The sequence below is a fragment of the Oncorhynchus mykiss genome, chromosome 21 (genome assembly GCF_013265735.2).
Source record: "Oncorhynchus mykiss isolate Arlee chromosome 21, USDA_OmykA_1.1, whole genome shotgun sequence".
Taxonomy (NCBI): domain Eukaryota; kingdom Metazoa; phylum Chordata; class Actinopteri; order Salmoniformes; family Salmonidae; genus Oncorhynchus; species Oncorhynchus mykiss.
This window is the reverse complement of record NC_048585.1, coordinates 26,280,756-26,297,911: the sequence shown is the minus strand read 5'-3', so window position 1 is coordinate 26,297,911 and position 17,156 is coordinate 26,280,756. Positions and strand designations below refer to the sequence as shown.

At 44.4% G+C, this 17,156-nt stretch overlaps 1 protein-coding gene across 3 annotated transcripts in view; it reads right to left on the bottom strand.

Moving 5' to 3' along the window:
* LOC110500147 (cyclin-dependent kinase 17) overlaps nucleotides 1-17,156 on the bottom strand; it is a 35,334-nt gene that overhangs the window by 3,564 nt on the left and 14,614 nt on the right. For all 3 annotated transcript variants that reach the window (XM_036957469.1, XM_021577334.2, XM_036957468.1), the window contains 8 exons: nucleotides 5,816-5,967; nucleotides 4,736-4,900; nucleotides 3,062-3,195; nucleotides 1,124-1,249; nucleotides 833-889; nucleotides 608-722; nucleotides 241-335; nucleotides 19-81 (listed from right to left, as the gene is read on the bottom strand). In XM_036957469.1, the coding sequence (XP_036813364.1) occupies nucleotides 19-81; nucleotides 241-335; nucleotides 608-722; nucleotides 833-889; nucleotides 1,124-1,249; nucleotides 3,062-3,195; nucleotides 4,736-4,900; nucleotides 5,816-5,942 (882 nt within the window). In that variant the 5' untranslated portion in view covers nucleotides 5,943-5,967. The remainder of the gene's footprint in view (nucleotides 1-18; nucleotides 82-240; nucleotides 336-607; nucleotides 723-832; nucleotides 890-1,123; nucleotides 1,250-3,061; nucleotides 3,196-4,735; nucleotides 4,901-5,815; nucleotides 5,968-17,156) is intronic.

Genomic DNA, 17,156 nt, shown 5'->3' with positions numbered 1-17,156 from the left:
CGCCTTGGTCATACTCACCTTGACGTTGTGCATACTCATGATGTTCCCACAGTCATCCATGTACTGCTTCAAGTCTTTATCCTGCACAGGAAATGAGGTCAGCAGTCAGTCAGACAAGACAGGAAGAACATGTACAACAGCCTACTTAGGACTAGAAACTCCTCAGATAATTAGGGCAGATTTTTGACTACAATGACCGGCATGCAGTGTGAGCAGAGTCAGGTAGTAAGTGATTCTCACCAGGTACTCGAAGACCAGCGTCAGGCTCTTGTCTGTGTGGACGATGTCATGTAAGGTCACGATGTTGGCATGTTTCAGGTCCTTCAGTAACGACACTGCAGAGAAGGAAAGAGAGGGATGAGGGAGAGAAGGAAAGAGAGGGATGAGGGAGAGAAGGAAAGAGAGGGATGAGGGAGAGAAGGAAAGAGAGGGATGAGGGAGAGAGTGAGAGAAGGGGTAATACATTGACAAAGAGGAGGAACAATAGTAAATGAGAAAGACAAAAAAAGACAATGTGGCATTGAAATCAGTAATGGGAGGATGAGGGAGAGGAAGAGAAGGGGGGATAACGTGATAGAGGAGGAAAGGAAGAGAGGTATAGACTCACCTTCTCTGATGGCGGTGCAGGGTGCTCCCTCTTCGTGCTCCAGCCTGATCTCCTTTAGCGCCACCAGGTTGTCAGTCAGCTTACTGCGCCCCTTAAATACTGTAGCATAGGTCCCCTATAGAAAAAACAAACTGGTTATGACCGGAGTCAAAACTAAATCACTTTCGGGAACCTCGTGAAAAACATGTTTTCTGAGTTTATAGGAGTGTTTGTGTGTTCTCTGACCTCTCCCAGTTTGTCCAGTTTGATGTAGGTCTCCAGCTTCCCAAAACCAATCTCCGACTGAAAAACAGAAATAAAGATATCATCTTCCATGTTGTTTAGGTCTTTTTTTTCCTGTGTTGAATGACATTTGTACAGAATACCTTCATTCACTGAACAAGATTACATACAGAGACAGTCCAATTCAACCTCATGCCTGTTGCCATGGAGACAACCAGAAAGGAGGGCGGTACCTGAACGCTGTCGGGTAATAATGTTATATTCCTTCAATCGCTCTCTCACACACACACGTACCAGGGAGGCCCTGCGTGAGAGTCGGCTGAGGGGCTGGTCGAAGGTAGGGCTGCTCAGCTGCAGCTTCTCCAGGTAACCGTCAGGGATACGGATGTCAGCAGGCAGAGACAGACGCTTGTTCAGGTCCTACACACACACACGGGTTAGAGACGTAACATACACATCACATATATCATGTGTCCTATCAAATACTGCGTCTGTCTGTGTGGAACATGTAGCCATCTCCATGATTACACCCACACACTTTGTCCTAGAAATGACTCTCCTCTCCTCCCACTCACCCCTAAAAGAGAGACAGAAGAATAGAGGCGCTTCTAGAAAAATTATCCATACATGAAAACAATCGTTATTGAAGAAGAGAAAGCAAAAACAACAGAGATAAGCAAACAAGCATCTTGACACACACACACACACACACACACACACACCATGGATATCATGTAACACACTTGTATACCGCCTGCCATCTCTCGCCCGTAGAAGTAGATGAAACGAGAGCATCATGTTCTCTCAATAGATAGTGATATGAATTAGTGTATTGTTACAGCCTACTAACCCCATCAACACTCCGCTTCAAAGGGAACTAATGGGCAGAATGATATGTACCCACATGAGTGTGTTTGTGTGAATCTGGTTAGATGTAGTAACCGAGATGACGTGTGTGTGTGTGTGAAGAGAGAGAGAGATTATTCAGATGTCTGATGATTCCCATCTAAAAAGGTCAAGCACCTCATGTCTCCGCTCATACTAATATGATAAACGCTTGGCATCAAGGAGAAATAGGTCAATCCCTGTGTGCGCATGCAATAACCTAATACTGATATTTAGGTAAAGTACTGCTTACATTTCTCCAGACTGACCACCAGGTGGCAGAATGTCACCAGGCTGAGGAAACAGCATTCCTACCAGTGATTCTATAGGAACTCAGTAAACAGAACCAGTGAGACAAGCACTAAATCTATTATCCATATAATAGGTTCTAGTCCACGGGACACCAGAAACTAAGGTCATACTTCACAGCATTCACTCACATAGAAAATAGAAAAAAATAACACAGCTTATCCATACAGAAAAAAAACAAAAACGAGTCACAGAGATGAAAGGAAAAACATCCCCGGCCTTAAAGAGTGACTGAACATACTAGTGTTTTTCTGTTGCTTATAAGAAAAACAGGATTTCAGTATTGGAGGTGTTTGTCCCTCATGAGACACTAGACTCAGAATTTCACTTCCTCAAAATCCCCAGAATGAATCCAAGACAACTCAAGAAATCTGTAATTAAATAGAATTAAAGTTGTTGCCGTGGATGTTTTAGTTAGGCAATTTGACATACAACCAATGTGTTTGGGGCAGTATTTTTCAAGTAAAAAAAAATGCACGAGGCATTGTCTTATGTAAACAAAGTGGGAGCTGCTGGGCAGGTCTGTCACTCTTTATGCTATTGGATAGAGAGCGATCACCGCAGCTGTTCACCCCATGTTAGTGGGCAAATGGACATCATCCAATTAAAAAATGCAACCTTCATTTACCGTTGTGACGCACGGATGAGACTACCTTTTTGACCAAAATGATCCTATTTACACTTCGCAGTAAATGTTGAGACACTAGAACAACTATTTGATTCAGACTGATGCCACATCAGTACATTTTCAAAAAGGGATTCGTTGCTTTTTAAAGGCAGTCCCCCTTTAAATCCCGGGTTCTCGCTGAGCTAAGTGGAGCAGTTGCTCTCTCGGTCTCCATCCCACTCCCTGTCCCGAGGTTCCTCTCAGGATTGTTGACCAGCTATGTGGCAGGGGATCGTCTGGAATGTCAGCAGTCAGAGGCCAAGCGTGCCACAGATTACTGTCTCATGACAACATTCCATTAGTCAGTCAGTCTAACTGTTCGTGGCCTGAACCGGCTCATACTTCCCACCCAGCCAGCTGTGCTGGTGTACCTCCATGGAGATGCGTCGTTGCACCCTGTTCCTCAGACACACCCCGGTGGGCGACTGCACCTCGTCGGACGACGTCCCAGACGCCTGGTCACTCTCCCCGTCTGAGCCCATCTTCAGGTTCTCATGGACGATGTCTTTGGAGGAGAGGAAGAGGAGAAAGAGGGAGGAAGAGTTAGAGTTCAGAAGCTGAACTTGCTCAATTTCAACATTTTGCCTGGCAAATGACACTTGTGATAAAATAAACATGGCAAGGACTTGCTATAGCTTGTGTCAAACTGAGTCAGTAGTCTGCTGTTTTAGTAAGAATAGGAGAGAATAAGTTAGACATTACAGAGAGGAGTGCTTTCTCTCATTCTGTCAACAGTTAGTTTATGGCCTGGTTCTGATCCTACAACCTCACCTTCTCTCTCAAATTCCCTTCTTTCATCATCCTGCAGTCCCGCTCTCACCCCTTCCCCTTCTCACCCCACAGGCCAAAGATGAAACACTAACCAACCCTGCTTCCTCCAGGGTCATAAAACCAAAACTACTGCCTCTGGTGTAGAACATGGTGCGTAGTGGGGGGGGGGGGGTGGACTAGTGAACACACACACGAAACATATATGCATTTAGACACACACACACACACTTAATGAGTAGCTGTATCTAAGTGTGCTGGCACATATTCTCTCCGTCATCAGTGTCAACACCTCCAACCCAGCAGCCTGTCATCATATCATCCAGCACACTACTGTCACACACCCCCCCCCCTCCTCCTTTCTGCTTCTCTCTCTGGCCGTCTATCTTCTGCTCTGCCTACCAAATACCCCTCCTTTCTTTCCAACTCCACTCGCTGTCCTCTCCTTGGCCCTATTTCTCCCTCGCTCTCTCCCACTCTGTTGTTTGAGCTAACCAGGCATTTAACATAGTGTGACAGTGTGTTTTAATCTAGTTCCATCTTGTCCCAGATAGACTTGCCTGGTTGTCTGTTCCCCCCCAAAATCCCCAAACTCATGTAACTCTAACTGGGACAGAGTTCAGTCTGAGGAGAAGCTCTTCGTGAAAACTTATCGACGAGACCGCGGACCATAATAGTTGGCTCACCCTGGAGACCAGAGAACAGCAAGGAACAGCTATCGTCATGGTGACGGTTCAGAGAACATGCGGGGAAGATGTTTGTCCTCAGACACACACAAATGAATGAATCACATACGCACACAAACATCACATTTTTAGACGCAAATATACACCTGCACAAACACAGTGTAGAATGAGAAAGGTCGAGTCGTACAAAACGCACTTAATTGCGAGGAAGGTTGGAGATAGAGACGGAGACAGACGAGTCTGGTGTTGTGTGTGATGAAAAGTCACACCATGACCGTGTCAGGACAGAACTCTCAGGGGCTATGACTCACTTCCTGTTTGTCCTCTGTCGCCATCTGCTCTTTCTCAGTCACTTCCTGGCGCACAGGCACGAGCATGCCCGTCTCCACGGCAACTCACCTTGGCAGCTGGGTGGCATGGCCATGAAGGAGAACAGGCTGCTTATAGTGGTGCTGCTAGTGGGTGTGTCATTAGTAAATATGCCTGCATGTTTGAATGAGTGTGTGTGTGCGTGTGCAAGCATGTGTGCCGTTAGTGTATACGTGCTTGTGCATCTCCGAGTTTGTTTGTTTCTCTCTCTGTTTAACTCACCAAGGCGGCTGCCATTGCTGGGGAAGGTCATGAACGAACCCAGGCTTCCTCCGATGACACTGTGTGGCCTGCGGAGGGGGGGCTTCTTGAAGGAGCCGGTGTACTGGTGCAGGAACGAGTGCATACTGTGGGAGGAGGGCGGTCGCCCATTACGCACGATTGGCTCTGCAAGGAGAAACAATATGTCAATCAATTAGTCAATATGTCAATCAATTGGCCCATCTATCCATCCATCCGATTCATCACGCATTCTACCAGTGAATCAATCACACATTCTACCAATTAATCAATCACGAATTCTACCAATGAATCAGTCATTATAAAACAAGAAGTTCATATACTGTTCAGTCTTCTGTCGAGCAGAATTCAGTAAACAGAGTGCTTCCTTGTTTTATATAAAAACAGTAGAAAATAACACTTACGCAACCTAAAGTAGGCCAGAGGATTTTAGCTTTATACTTCAACAGCCCAACATGTCTGTTTGTTTACATGTGAGTGGTTTCCTTTTCTGTGTGATGTCTTTTCCACAAACAGTGTGGCAGCATCACCTGCCGTCCCCCTGCGTTGTGTTTATTTTCCCAGTACGTGTTTCATCCCACCAGGCTGCTTCTGTTGTTACATAAGGACATAAAGAGCTACTCTCCAGAACACGATCATTCACACTGCTGCTCGCTTTCCCTGTGTGTCAATTTCCCCTCTTTCTCCCTCTCCATGTCTCTCACCCTGTTCTCTCGGTCTCCCTCTGGCCATTGGCACACCATCTCTTTAAACTCTCATTAGCCATCAAATTAAATCATTTCAGATGGCAAGAAAGGATACTGCTGGCTGCCAGCTACATCAAACATTTCAACTGTATCCTCGGGGTGACCAAAGGGCACTAGTGTGTGTGTCCACTGGCTGGCTGTATCCTTCTCTACTGGCATTCAGTCAAGAGTCACTTCAGAATAGTAACATCATCAGTCTCTTATCACTGGGACTGGCACAGAGCACTGGAGCGTGTGTGCTCTGTTTGTTTACTAATACAATCTCGAATACTCTCTCTCACACACACACACACACACGCACGCGCATGCTACTGACCATTGTCCTTGTTGCCGCCGTCCTCGATGGTCATCTGCTCGGCCAGTTCAGACAGAGACTCGTCTATGGTGTGGCTGGAGCGCAGCGTCAGGGACAGGCGCCGCTTAAACCTCTTCATCTTCTCCATCACACACTCCTCAGGGTTGGCTGGACTGGCAGGGCACAGAGGGAAAAGGTCAGCACTGGACCCACACACATTTTAGGTGGCCAGGCGTAAACAAGTAACTTGTAATTGTCTCGCTAGTCACTTCTAGTCCAATGTTGCTCACATAGCGACACGTTAGCTTCCTTATGTTGAGATCGGCACAGTTGGGCTGGAGTAAGTGCGTTGTGTTGTCGTGATGATGTTTTTAACCCTGTGTGGACTGGTAGTGTACATGCTACCAACACCTGGACACAGACCGTGAGAAGCCCAATCCTTAAGCTGCAGGAGTAAGCATGAGAGGCGGAGAACACACGGATGTGCTAAAATAGCACCGTTCATAAATAAACTACGCCTCCTTTTAATCTAATATTTATGATGAGTAGAGGAAAACTGAAGTCACCACACCTCCCCTCAGCACTCACCTAGGGCCTTCATAAAGCACAAACTAAACATTACTTTAACATCCAAACATGAATACTGCTTTCCTTAATTGCAAGCAAAATGCACACACGCTTATACATACATACATACATACCCACACAGATGCAGAAGCAGACACACATCAATAATTTGTCAAGACCATCTACTGTGGCTAAAATGACATAATGAGAGGTGCAACACAGAGGTCAACTTCAAATCCACAGTACCAGCTAAATATAGGACTAGCAGTCACACACACACACACACACACACACCCTCCCCATCAGTGTCCTCAGACTGGCCACACCCTAAGTAACAGCAGTGGTCGTCATGTGGTTGTGTAGTATGATGTGATTGGTGGGCTGCAGTGACAGACCTAGTCCAGCGGCTGCAGTGATTGGCCGAGGCAGGCTGTCTGGCTGAGTGTGATGGGAGGTGAAAAGGCCAGCAAACTGGGAGAACTGGCCACATTTCATGGCAACACAAATACCTGCCTGGTCCGATGGTATGGCTGTGTTGTGTGTGCATCCATTTTGTGTAGGATCTACTGTATGTGTGTAAGTGTATCAATTAATAATGTGTTGTGCAGATATGCTAGTGTATGATTTATGTGCGTATGATAAATATGCATGAATGCATGTAGAATATAGTGTGTGTGTGTGCATGTGTGTATGTATGGTGTGTGTATCAGTGTATGGTTTGGGTATCAGTGTGTGTGTTAATGTGTATCAGTATGTGTGTATCAGTGTGTGTGTGTGCGCACGCATGCTGACACAGCAGTAAGCCAGGTCATAGGAAACACCTTGTTCTCTCTGCCTCAGGCCAGTTTCCCTGCCCATTGTGTTGCCGCGGTGACTCCCCTCGAGAGTGGGACCCCCTCCCTCCTATAAACCCCTCACACCATCCCGTACTGGACACAGCGATAACACACTGCCAGCTAGCAGTGAAGGGTGCGGTGTGTGTGTGTGTGTCTCACACGTGGGATACAGTTATCCACTACAGCATGAAAACATCCTAACACAGCACTAACCTCACATCAGACAGACAAGAAGAGGACCAAGAATATCTAGATATTCATCTCTCCAGCCATCTACACTATATACACAAAACTATGTAGACACGCCTTCAAGTTAGTGGATTAGGCTATTTGAGGCATACCCGTTGCTGACAGGTGTATAAAATTGAGCACACAGCCATGCAAACTCCATAGACAAACATTGGCAGTAGAATGGCCCGTACTGAAGAGCTCAGTGACTTTCAACGTCGCACAGTCATAGGATGCCACGTTTACAACAAGTCAGATAATCAAATTTCTGCCCTGCTAGAGATACCCCGGTCAACTGTAAGTGCTGTTATTGTGAAGCAACAACGGCTCAGCCGCGAAGTGGTAGGCCACACAAGCTCACAGAACGGGACCGCCGAGGTGCTGAAAAGACTGCGAGCCAGGCCTAATCGCTCAACATCAGTGCCCGACCTCACTAATGCTTGTGGCTGAACGGAAGCAAGACCCTGCAGCAATGTTCCAACATCTAGTGGTAAGCCTTCCCAGAACAGTGGACGCTGTAACAGCAGCAAAACGGGTGAACCCACTCCATATTAACGCCCAGGATTTTGGAATAAGATGTTTGACGAGCAGATGTCCACATACTTTTGGTCATGTACTGTACCTTTCGCTTTCACTCCCTCTGAGATCATTAGCTCAACTGCATACACTTGAGACACCATCTGTCTGTCTAGACACACATCTTGGTCATCCTTAAGATTCCTCTGTCATTCCTGATGGAATCATTCACTCAATGAGCCCAAGTGCACATACACTCACCATGTACAGACTAAGCTTATAGGCTCAAATCACCTCCAGGTGTACAGATGCCAGCCAGTAGGGCACAACGTCAAAGAACGATCAGATACAAATATATAGTGTAGAACAGACATGCCTCTCTGTCATGAAGAGTGAGGAATCACATCATCTCTAATGACATTTCTATCTGTGCCCTCAAATATGCCCCAGGCCAACGCATACAGCAGCACCCTCCCCCCCACCCCCAGTCAACCACTAATCTACCAATGAAAATCGATGAAACACAGTGTGTGTGTGTGTGTGTGTGTTAGGGGATGAAAGATTAGTCTCCCCCACCTTTTGCCCCCCACATGCCCTAACACCCACCATGTACCTAGCTGGGCGAAGGCAGGGACGCTTTGATGTCAGGTTTAAGCGTGGGTGTGGGTGTGTGTTGCACGGGTATGACCTGGTTCTCTTCTCGGCTGGAGTTGATCTCATTAAAACAAATTTAGTTAATGGAGTGTGTGTGTGTAGGTGTGTGTGCACGCGCATGTGTTTTTAGTTTTACTATCGTTGTGGGGACATTCCACCAGTCCCCATAAGGAAAAAGCTCATTCTAGGCTTAGGGGTTAGGTTTAGGGTTACGTTAGGGGTTAAGGATTAGGTGTAGAGTTAAGGTTAGGGAAAATAGGATTTTGGATGGGAATCAACTGTTCGGTCTCCACAAGGATAGTAAAAAAGGTGTGTTGACGTGTGGGCGCATCTGTTTAAGCACAAAAAACCTGCTGGAGGGGGGGGGGGGGGGGGGGGGGGGCAAGCGAGAGAGGGGAAAGCATTAACAAAAAAACATAGCAAACTAGAATGCTATTTGGCCATAAAAACAGAGAGAACACAGTGGCAGAATACCTGACCACTGTGACTGACCAAAACTTAAGGAAAGCTTTGACTATGTACAGACTCAGCGAGCATAGCCTTGCTATTGAGAAAGGCCGCCGTAGGCAGACCTGGCTCTCAAGAGAAGACAGGCTATGTGCACACTGCCCACAAAATGAGGTCGACACTGAGCTGCACTTCCTAACCTCCTGCCATATGTATGACCATATTAGAGACACATATTTCCCTCAGATTACACAGATCTACAAAGAATTCGGGGGAAAAAACGATTTTGATACACTCCCATATCTATTGGGTGAAATACAAGTGTGCCATCACAGCAGCAAGATGTGTGACTTGTTGCCACAAGAAAAGGGAAACCAGTGAAGAACAAACACCATTGTAAATAAAACCCATATTTATGTTTATTTATTTTCCCTTTAGTACTTTAAATTGAAAGGGAGGTAAAAACAGAGAGAGCAGAAGAGTGAGAGAGAAAAACAGAGTGAGCAGGAGGGGAAGAGTGTGTTCGGAGTTCACAAATAGGATTTTCCAACAGAACATTCTCCATTTATCTTATCAGCCACACTTGTGGTCCACACACACAAACACACACACACACCGTTTGACAGTATTGAATGCAGTAATGCCAATAAGGCTATGATATTAACATGCTATGTTACCATTCCAACAACTCTATCCTGTGCGAGACACAGGCCTGGTCATGTGGCTGGGGCTGAGTATGCCTGTGTCTGCCCCTCAGGGCATCACTGTCCTTGGGCAGACAGGCTAGGAAAATGGGCAGGCTGTGGAGGATTGGGTTGCTGAGACCAAGGTTGTCTGCTGCTGTAGGGAGTGACACACACACACTCACTCTTTCCTGCTGCATTTTTTAAAATGTTTTCATTTAACCTTTATTTAACTATTTACCTCAGCTCAGCAGCATGAGCTGAGCTGGCAAGGAAATATGAGAAGAACTGAGGGCCAAGGAAGCCACAGCTGTCCTCCAATGTGTGTGTGCGCATTGGGCAGTCTTTTATATCCAACAATGAAAAAACATATGCTGCTGGTCCCACCTTCAGTAACTGGAGCAGATCCCTCTCTGCCACCCTGCAGCGTAGATATAGAGTTACTAGATTAGCTGTTCCCATTGGACAGAGTCCAGAATCTTGTATCAGCAGCACAGGGAGAAAACGCAACCTCTTTCTCCCTCCCTTTCGCTCATTCCATCTCATTCTCTAACTCACCCTCTCTCTAGTGGTTGCACTCACTCACACAGTACAGCAGGGATCATCAACTAGATTCAGCCGCAGGTCGATTTTTTCTTGAGCAGTTGCTCAGGGGGCCAGAGCAATTACAAATCATTTGAAGAATGCAAATTGACCATAAGAAGCCCAAACAGTAAAATATTATATCTAAAACATAATCATTTAAAACCTTGCTTACATTGTATAACATCACATACACTGAGTGTACAAAACATTAAGAACACCTTCCTAATATTGAGTTTATATACACTGCTCAAAAAAAATAAAGGGAACACTTAAACAACACAATGTAACTCCAAGTCAATCACACTTCTGTGAAATCAAACTGTCCACTTAGGAAGCAACACTGATTGACAATAAATTTCACATGCTGTTGTGCAAATGGAATAGACAACAGGTGGAAATTATGGGCAATTAGCAAGACACCCTCAATAAAGGAGTGGTTCTGCAGGTGGTGACCACAGACCACTTCTCAGTTCCTATGCTTCCTGGCTGATGTTTTGGTCACTTTTGAATGCTGGCGGTGCTTTCACTCTAGTGGTAGCATGAGACGGAGTCTACAACCCGCACAAGTGGCTCAGGTAGTGCAGCTCATCCAGGATGGCACATCAATGCGAGCTGTGGCAAGAAGGTTTGATGTGTCTGTCAGCGTAGAGTCCAGAGCATGGAGGCGCTACCAGGAGACAGGCCAGTACATCAGGAGACGTGGAGGAGGCCGTAGGAGGGCAACAACCCAGCAGCAGGATCGCCACCTCCGCCTTTGTGCAAGGAGGAGCACTGCCAGAGCCCTGCAAAATGACCTCCAGCAGGCCACAAATGTGCATGTGTCTGCTCAAACGGTCAGAAACAGACTCCATGAGGGTGGTATGAGGGCCCGACGTCCACAGGTGGGGGTTGTGCTTACAGCACAACACCGTGCAGGACGTTTGGCATTTGCCAGAGAACACCAAGACTGGCAAAAAAACGACTCATTCAAGGGTTTTTCTTTATTTGTACTATTTTCTACATTGTAGAATAATAGTGAAGACATCAAAACTATGAAATAACACATGGAATCATTTAGTAACCAAAAAAAGTGTTAAACAAATGAAAATATATTTCAGATGAGATTATTCAAAGTAGCCACCCTTCGCCTTGATGACAGTTTTGCAAACTCTTCACATTCTCTTAACCAGCTTCATAAGGTAGTCAGTCACCTGGAATGCATTTCAATTAATTAACAGGTGTGCCTTGTTAAAAGTTCATTTGTGGGATTTCTTCCCTTCTTAATGTGTTTGAGCCAATCAGTTGTGTTGTGACAAGGTAGGGGTGGTATACAGAAGCCCTATTTGGTAAAATACCATGTCCTTATTATGGCAAGAACAGCTCAAATAAGCAAAAGAGAAATGACAGTCCAGTACTTCAAGACATGAAGGTCAGTCAATCTGGAAAATGTCAAGAACTTTGAAAGTTTCTTCAAGTGCAGTCGCTAAAACCATCAAGCACTATGACAAAACTGGCTCTCATGAGGACCGCCTCTGCTGCAGAGGACAGGTTCATTAGAGTTTAGAGGTCGACCAATTATGATTTTTCAACGCCCGATACCGATTATTGGAGGACCAAAAAAGCAGATACCGATTAATCGGCCAAATAATTGTTTCCCCTCTGGATGAGAGTTTTTCTGTTTGCTTATGGCGGTATACAGCTCATTGAGTGCGGTTTTCGTGCCAGCATCGGTCTGTGGTGCTATGTAGACAGCTACGAAAAATACAGATGAAAACTCTAGGTAGGATAGTGTATCTCATGATAAGCTGTAGACCACACTACCTCAGGCAAGCAAAACCTCAAGACTTCCTTAGCTGTCATGGACCAGCTGTTGTTTACATAAATGCATAGTGCACCAGCTGTTGCATACATAAATGACCCATGTCTTACAAGAGGGCGCTGTTCTGTCCTGCCGATAGAGTATATAACCGACCAACTGTATGTTCTTAATGTTGTCGTTCAGCCACGATTCGGTGAAACATAAGATATTACAGTTTAAATATCCCATTGGTAGGATAAACATGCTTTCAGTTCGTCCCATTTATTTTCCAGTGATTCAATGTTAGCTAGCAGGACGGAAGGCAAGGTCAGGATAGCCACTTGTCGCCTGATCCTCACAAGACATCCTGATCTCTTTCCGTGAAATCTACATTTCCATCTCCAGCTAATAACGGGGATCTGGACCTGGTGTATGTATTATATTCCTCCCGTCTGACTCATTGAAGAAGAACTCCTCAGCCAGTTTGAGGTGAGCAATAAGACGACCTTCCCCTCCGACGCCATCCTCCTCCCCTCTGGTTTGCGCATAATGAGCCTATCATTTATTTTTCAACAGGGCAATGACCCAACACACCTCTAGGCTGTGTAAGGGCTATTTGACCAAGAAGGAGAGTGATGAGTGCTGCATCAGATGACCTATCTTCCACAATTAACCGACCTCAACCCAAATGAGATGGTTTGGGATGAGTGGTCCGCAGAGTGAAGGAAAAAAGCAGCCAACGAGTGATCAGCATGTGGGAACTCCTTCAATACTGTTGGAAAAGCATTCCATGTGAAGCTGGTTGAGAGAATGCCAAGAGTGTCCAAAGCTGTCATCAGGGCAAAGGGTGGCTACTTTGAAGAACCTAAAATCTCAAATATATTTTGATATGTTAAACACTTTTCTTGGTTACTACATGATTCTTCCATATATGTGTTATTTCATAGTTGAAGTCTTCACTTTTATTCTACAATGTAGAAAATAGTAAAAATAAAGAAAAACCCTTGAATGAGTAGGTGTGTCCAAACTTTTGACTGGTACTGTATGTATGTACAGTTAAATCTGAAGTTTACATACACCTTAACCAAATACATTTAAAATCAGTTTCACAATTCCTGACATTTAATCCTAGTAAAAATTCCCTGTTTTAGGTCAGTTAGGATCACCACTTGATTTTAAGTGAAATGTGAAATGAATGTGAAATGTCAGAATAATAGCAGAGAGAATGATTTATTTCAGCTTTAATTTCTTTCATCACATTCCCAGTGGGTCAGAAGTTTACATAGTAATTGAGTGTATTTGGTAGCATTGCCTTAAATTGTTTAACTTGAGTCAAATGTTTCAGGTAGCCTTCCACAAGCTTCCCACAATAAATTGGGTGAATTTTGGCCCATTCCTTCTGACAGAGCTGGTGTAACTGAGTCAGGTTTGTAGACCTCCTTGCTCGCACACACTTTTTCAGTTCTGCCCACACATTTTCTATGGGATTGAGGTCAGGGCTTTGTGATGGCCACTTCAATACCTTGACTTTGTTGTCCTTAAGCCATTTTGCCACAACTTTCGAAGTATGCTTGGGGTCATTGTCCATTTGGAAGAACCATTTGCGACCAAGCTTTAACTTCCTGAGTGATGTCTTGAGATGTTGCTTCAATATATCCACATCATTTTCCTGCCTCATGATGCCATCTATTTTGTGAAGTGCACCAGTCCCTCCTGCAGAAAAGCACCCCCACAACATGATGTTCTTCTGGGATTGATTTGCACTTTTCACACCAAAGTACGTTAATCTCTAGGAGACAGAACGTGTCTCCTTCCTGAGCGTTATGACGGCTGCGTGGTTCCATGGTGTTTATACTTGTACAGATCAGGCATTTGGAAATTGCTCCCAAGGATGAACCAGACTTGGGATACACGATATATTGGTGAACATATCGGAATCCGATGAGATTAGCTAAAAATGCCAACATCGGTATTGGCCCGATGTCTAGTTTAACGCCGAAGTCCAAAACCGATGTCAAAGCTGATGTGCATACCTATATAACCTAGGTACATGACATAATGAAGCCACGTACAATTTTGCGCTACTCGTGCAACACAGCATTCCTAACCTAGCCCACAATATCTGCTGTGTGGATCAAGCAGTCAAGAAGTCGAGCAGTCATTTGAAAGAGTAAGAACATTTCAGCGAGACAACTCAAAGGCAAAATCCATTAACGCCAAGATAGTGGAATTCATTGCCCTTGACAACCAACCGTTCTGTCGTGGGTAGGCCGTCATCGTAAATAAGAACTTGTTCTTAACTGACTTGCATAGTTAAATAAAGGTTCAATTCAAATGTAATTCAAATGTTAGCTTTCGCCGACTGGTCGAGCACCGGTACACGTTGCCCTACTTGAGTTACACAGTAATGGCTTTACTGCCATTAGCTTCACGACATACTATGGAACGCCGTTTGGGTCTTTACGTGTCAAATAACACTAATTTACAATACCGCATTGGTAATAAAGCATTATTTGTTCAACCGCAACTTCAGGGGTAGCTAGCTTTAGCTTGGTACCTAGCTAGCACCAATACAACCAGCCTGAAAACAATGACCAGTAGAAACTGCAGTTATTTTCATTATTCTTAGCAATGATTTAGGAATCCTTGTGAGTAAGTATTAGCTAGGTAGCCACTTTTTGTTCGCCTATTGAAATTGAACTTCAGTTCATGAAAATAAATAGCTAGCCAGCTACTTAACCCTGTTGCCCAAAACTAACGTTATAAGCAGCCAGCTAGCTTCATCTGGCTAGTGAGCCTCGACCGGACCAGGTTATGTGCTGTGAAGCTAGCCACAATAAGCATTATGCACAATAGTGGAATTAGCGATTTGCCTTCAAAATAAACATACCTCTTTCAAAGTGATACTGAAGGTTACAGTTGGTGGAATCATGCCATATTTAGACTAGATAATGTTAAACCAGGTTGGAATGTGAAGCAATGAAATGGGGTATCAGTCTACTCGGTGACACCAACAGAACACAAACTCTTGACAGTTACGCAAATATTAGCGTTGTAGCTCTTATTGCAGGACTGTGACTGTGTGAAATCACCTCCCCAGGCAACCTGTTATGTGTAATGACATTCATATTGCACTGTATAGCTTTCCCTAAGGATTGGGGATCAATGAAATGGGGTATCAGTCTACTCAATACCCAATTTTTTTTTCTCCCTCAGACTTCAAAACAGCCACGCAGAATTGGTTTTCCTCAAAAATAGTGATCAATACACATAGGTTGACAATAAATGTGGCTCAATTCACAGTTGTTTCAGAGTCCCGCAATAAGAGCTACAACACTAATGTTCTCTGGGTGTCATTGAGTAGACTGATACCCCATGTCATTGGTCCACAATCCATAGGTAAGGCTATGCAGTGAAATAAGTATGCCCCCAATGCAATTCTAAAGTACAATACAGTGTGATTTCAACAGATTTGTCAAATTAACAAATTGTATTTTGTTGATATATTTAACAACCTTCCAACCTCATTTAGCACGATCTATTCAATTATGGCATAGTTCTACTATTTGTAATCATTTGCATCACTGTCAATGACATACTTTTATTTAAGGCTAACTGCAAAGTCCACTATTGTGGCTAATCCTTATTGTGGCTAGCTTCACATAGATGGGTCCGACCACCATTAATCAAATAAGAACTGTCTTAACCCTTACTGGGTTATTTTAGATGACACCTAGCTAGCTAACTATAGCTACTGAAACGGATGTTGTTTTGCTATGTTTTTGGGGAAGAACATTGTTTGCATCCATTAGCTAGCTAGCTTTTTTTGTTTTGTTCGACCAGCACTGTATGTACGCGAGAAAACTTTACCAGCATCATAGCATACGTATCGATGAGTCGTTATGACATATGAAAAATACGAGTGATAGTGTAATCAATGTGTAATAACTACAGAGAAAATGTATGAACGCCTTAAATGATTATGTGACGTGCAGTCATATTCAGATCCTGACTGGTCAACAAGCTTATTTGACACGTCAAATAGTGTTACTTGACACACAAAGACCCAAATGGGTGTTCCATAGTATGAGAAATCCTGGTTGAGAATGAAATGACTGAACAAATGAACAACGCAACAGCACAGCAAGTAAGTGAGAGAAATAGGTTTTGATTATGTTCTACTGGTAATGGGGATATATGTAAATGCCAACAAAATAACTTAATGGTCAGTGTGGTGTGTGTGTGTGTGTGGTGTGTAACCTTTATTTAACTAGGCAAGTCAGTTAAAAACAGAATCTTATTTACAATAACGGCCTACCCCGGCTAAACCCGGACGACGCTGGGCCAATTGTGCGCCGCCCTATGGGACTCCCAATCACGGCCGGATGTGATATAGCCTGGAATCGAACCAGGGACTGTAGTGATGCCTCTTGCACTGAGATGCAGTGTGTGTGTTAACTATTTAACTGTACTAGAACACTTAGAAGGCCGCTAAAATGTTAAATAATCGGTTATCGGTATTTATTGGCAAAGAAAATATCGGAATTGGCCAAAAATGTCATTTTGGTGCATCACTAGTAGGAACCAAAGTGTTGGTCAGAGTTTCAGGGGACCCTTATTACATTTGAATGTTCCATTCATAATGTAAAAAATTTTAAATCAGTCTTGAGATAAGGATATTGCACATGTCAATATTGCAATTTTGATTAAAGTGTGATTCATTGTGCAGCCATAAGTACGAGATTAGCACTCTTTGTCTCAGATACAGAGGGGTGTAACAGAGACGGGTATTATCACTGGGCCACACCAAAACAAAGAGAGCTCATGTGACAGGGCTGGGGGGCTGGGGATAGGGAGGGGGGGATAAAGCATCTGGCATATCTGAATGATGTGAAATGGAAAGCACAGAGAATTCCCCATCAAACACAATCCACACACGGGCTGATGGGCTCTGTCCCGGTATCCCCCTCCATCTTACTCGTCGCTCCCCCTCACCCCCTCATTCCTCTCGCTTATCAGCATCCCTTCAAAAAAAACATACATGTGCAAGCAGGCACACACACAGTCTA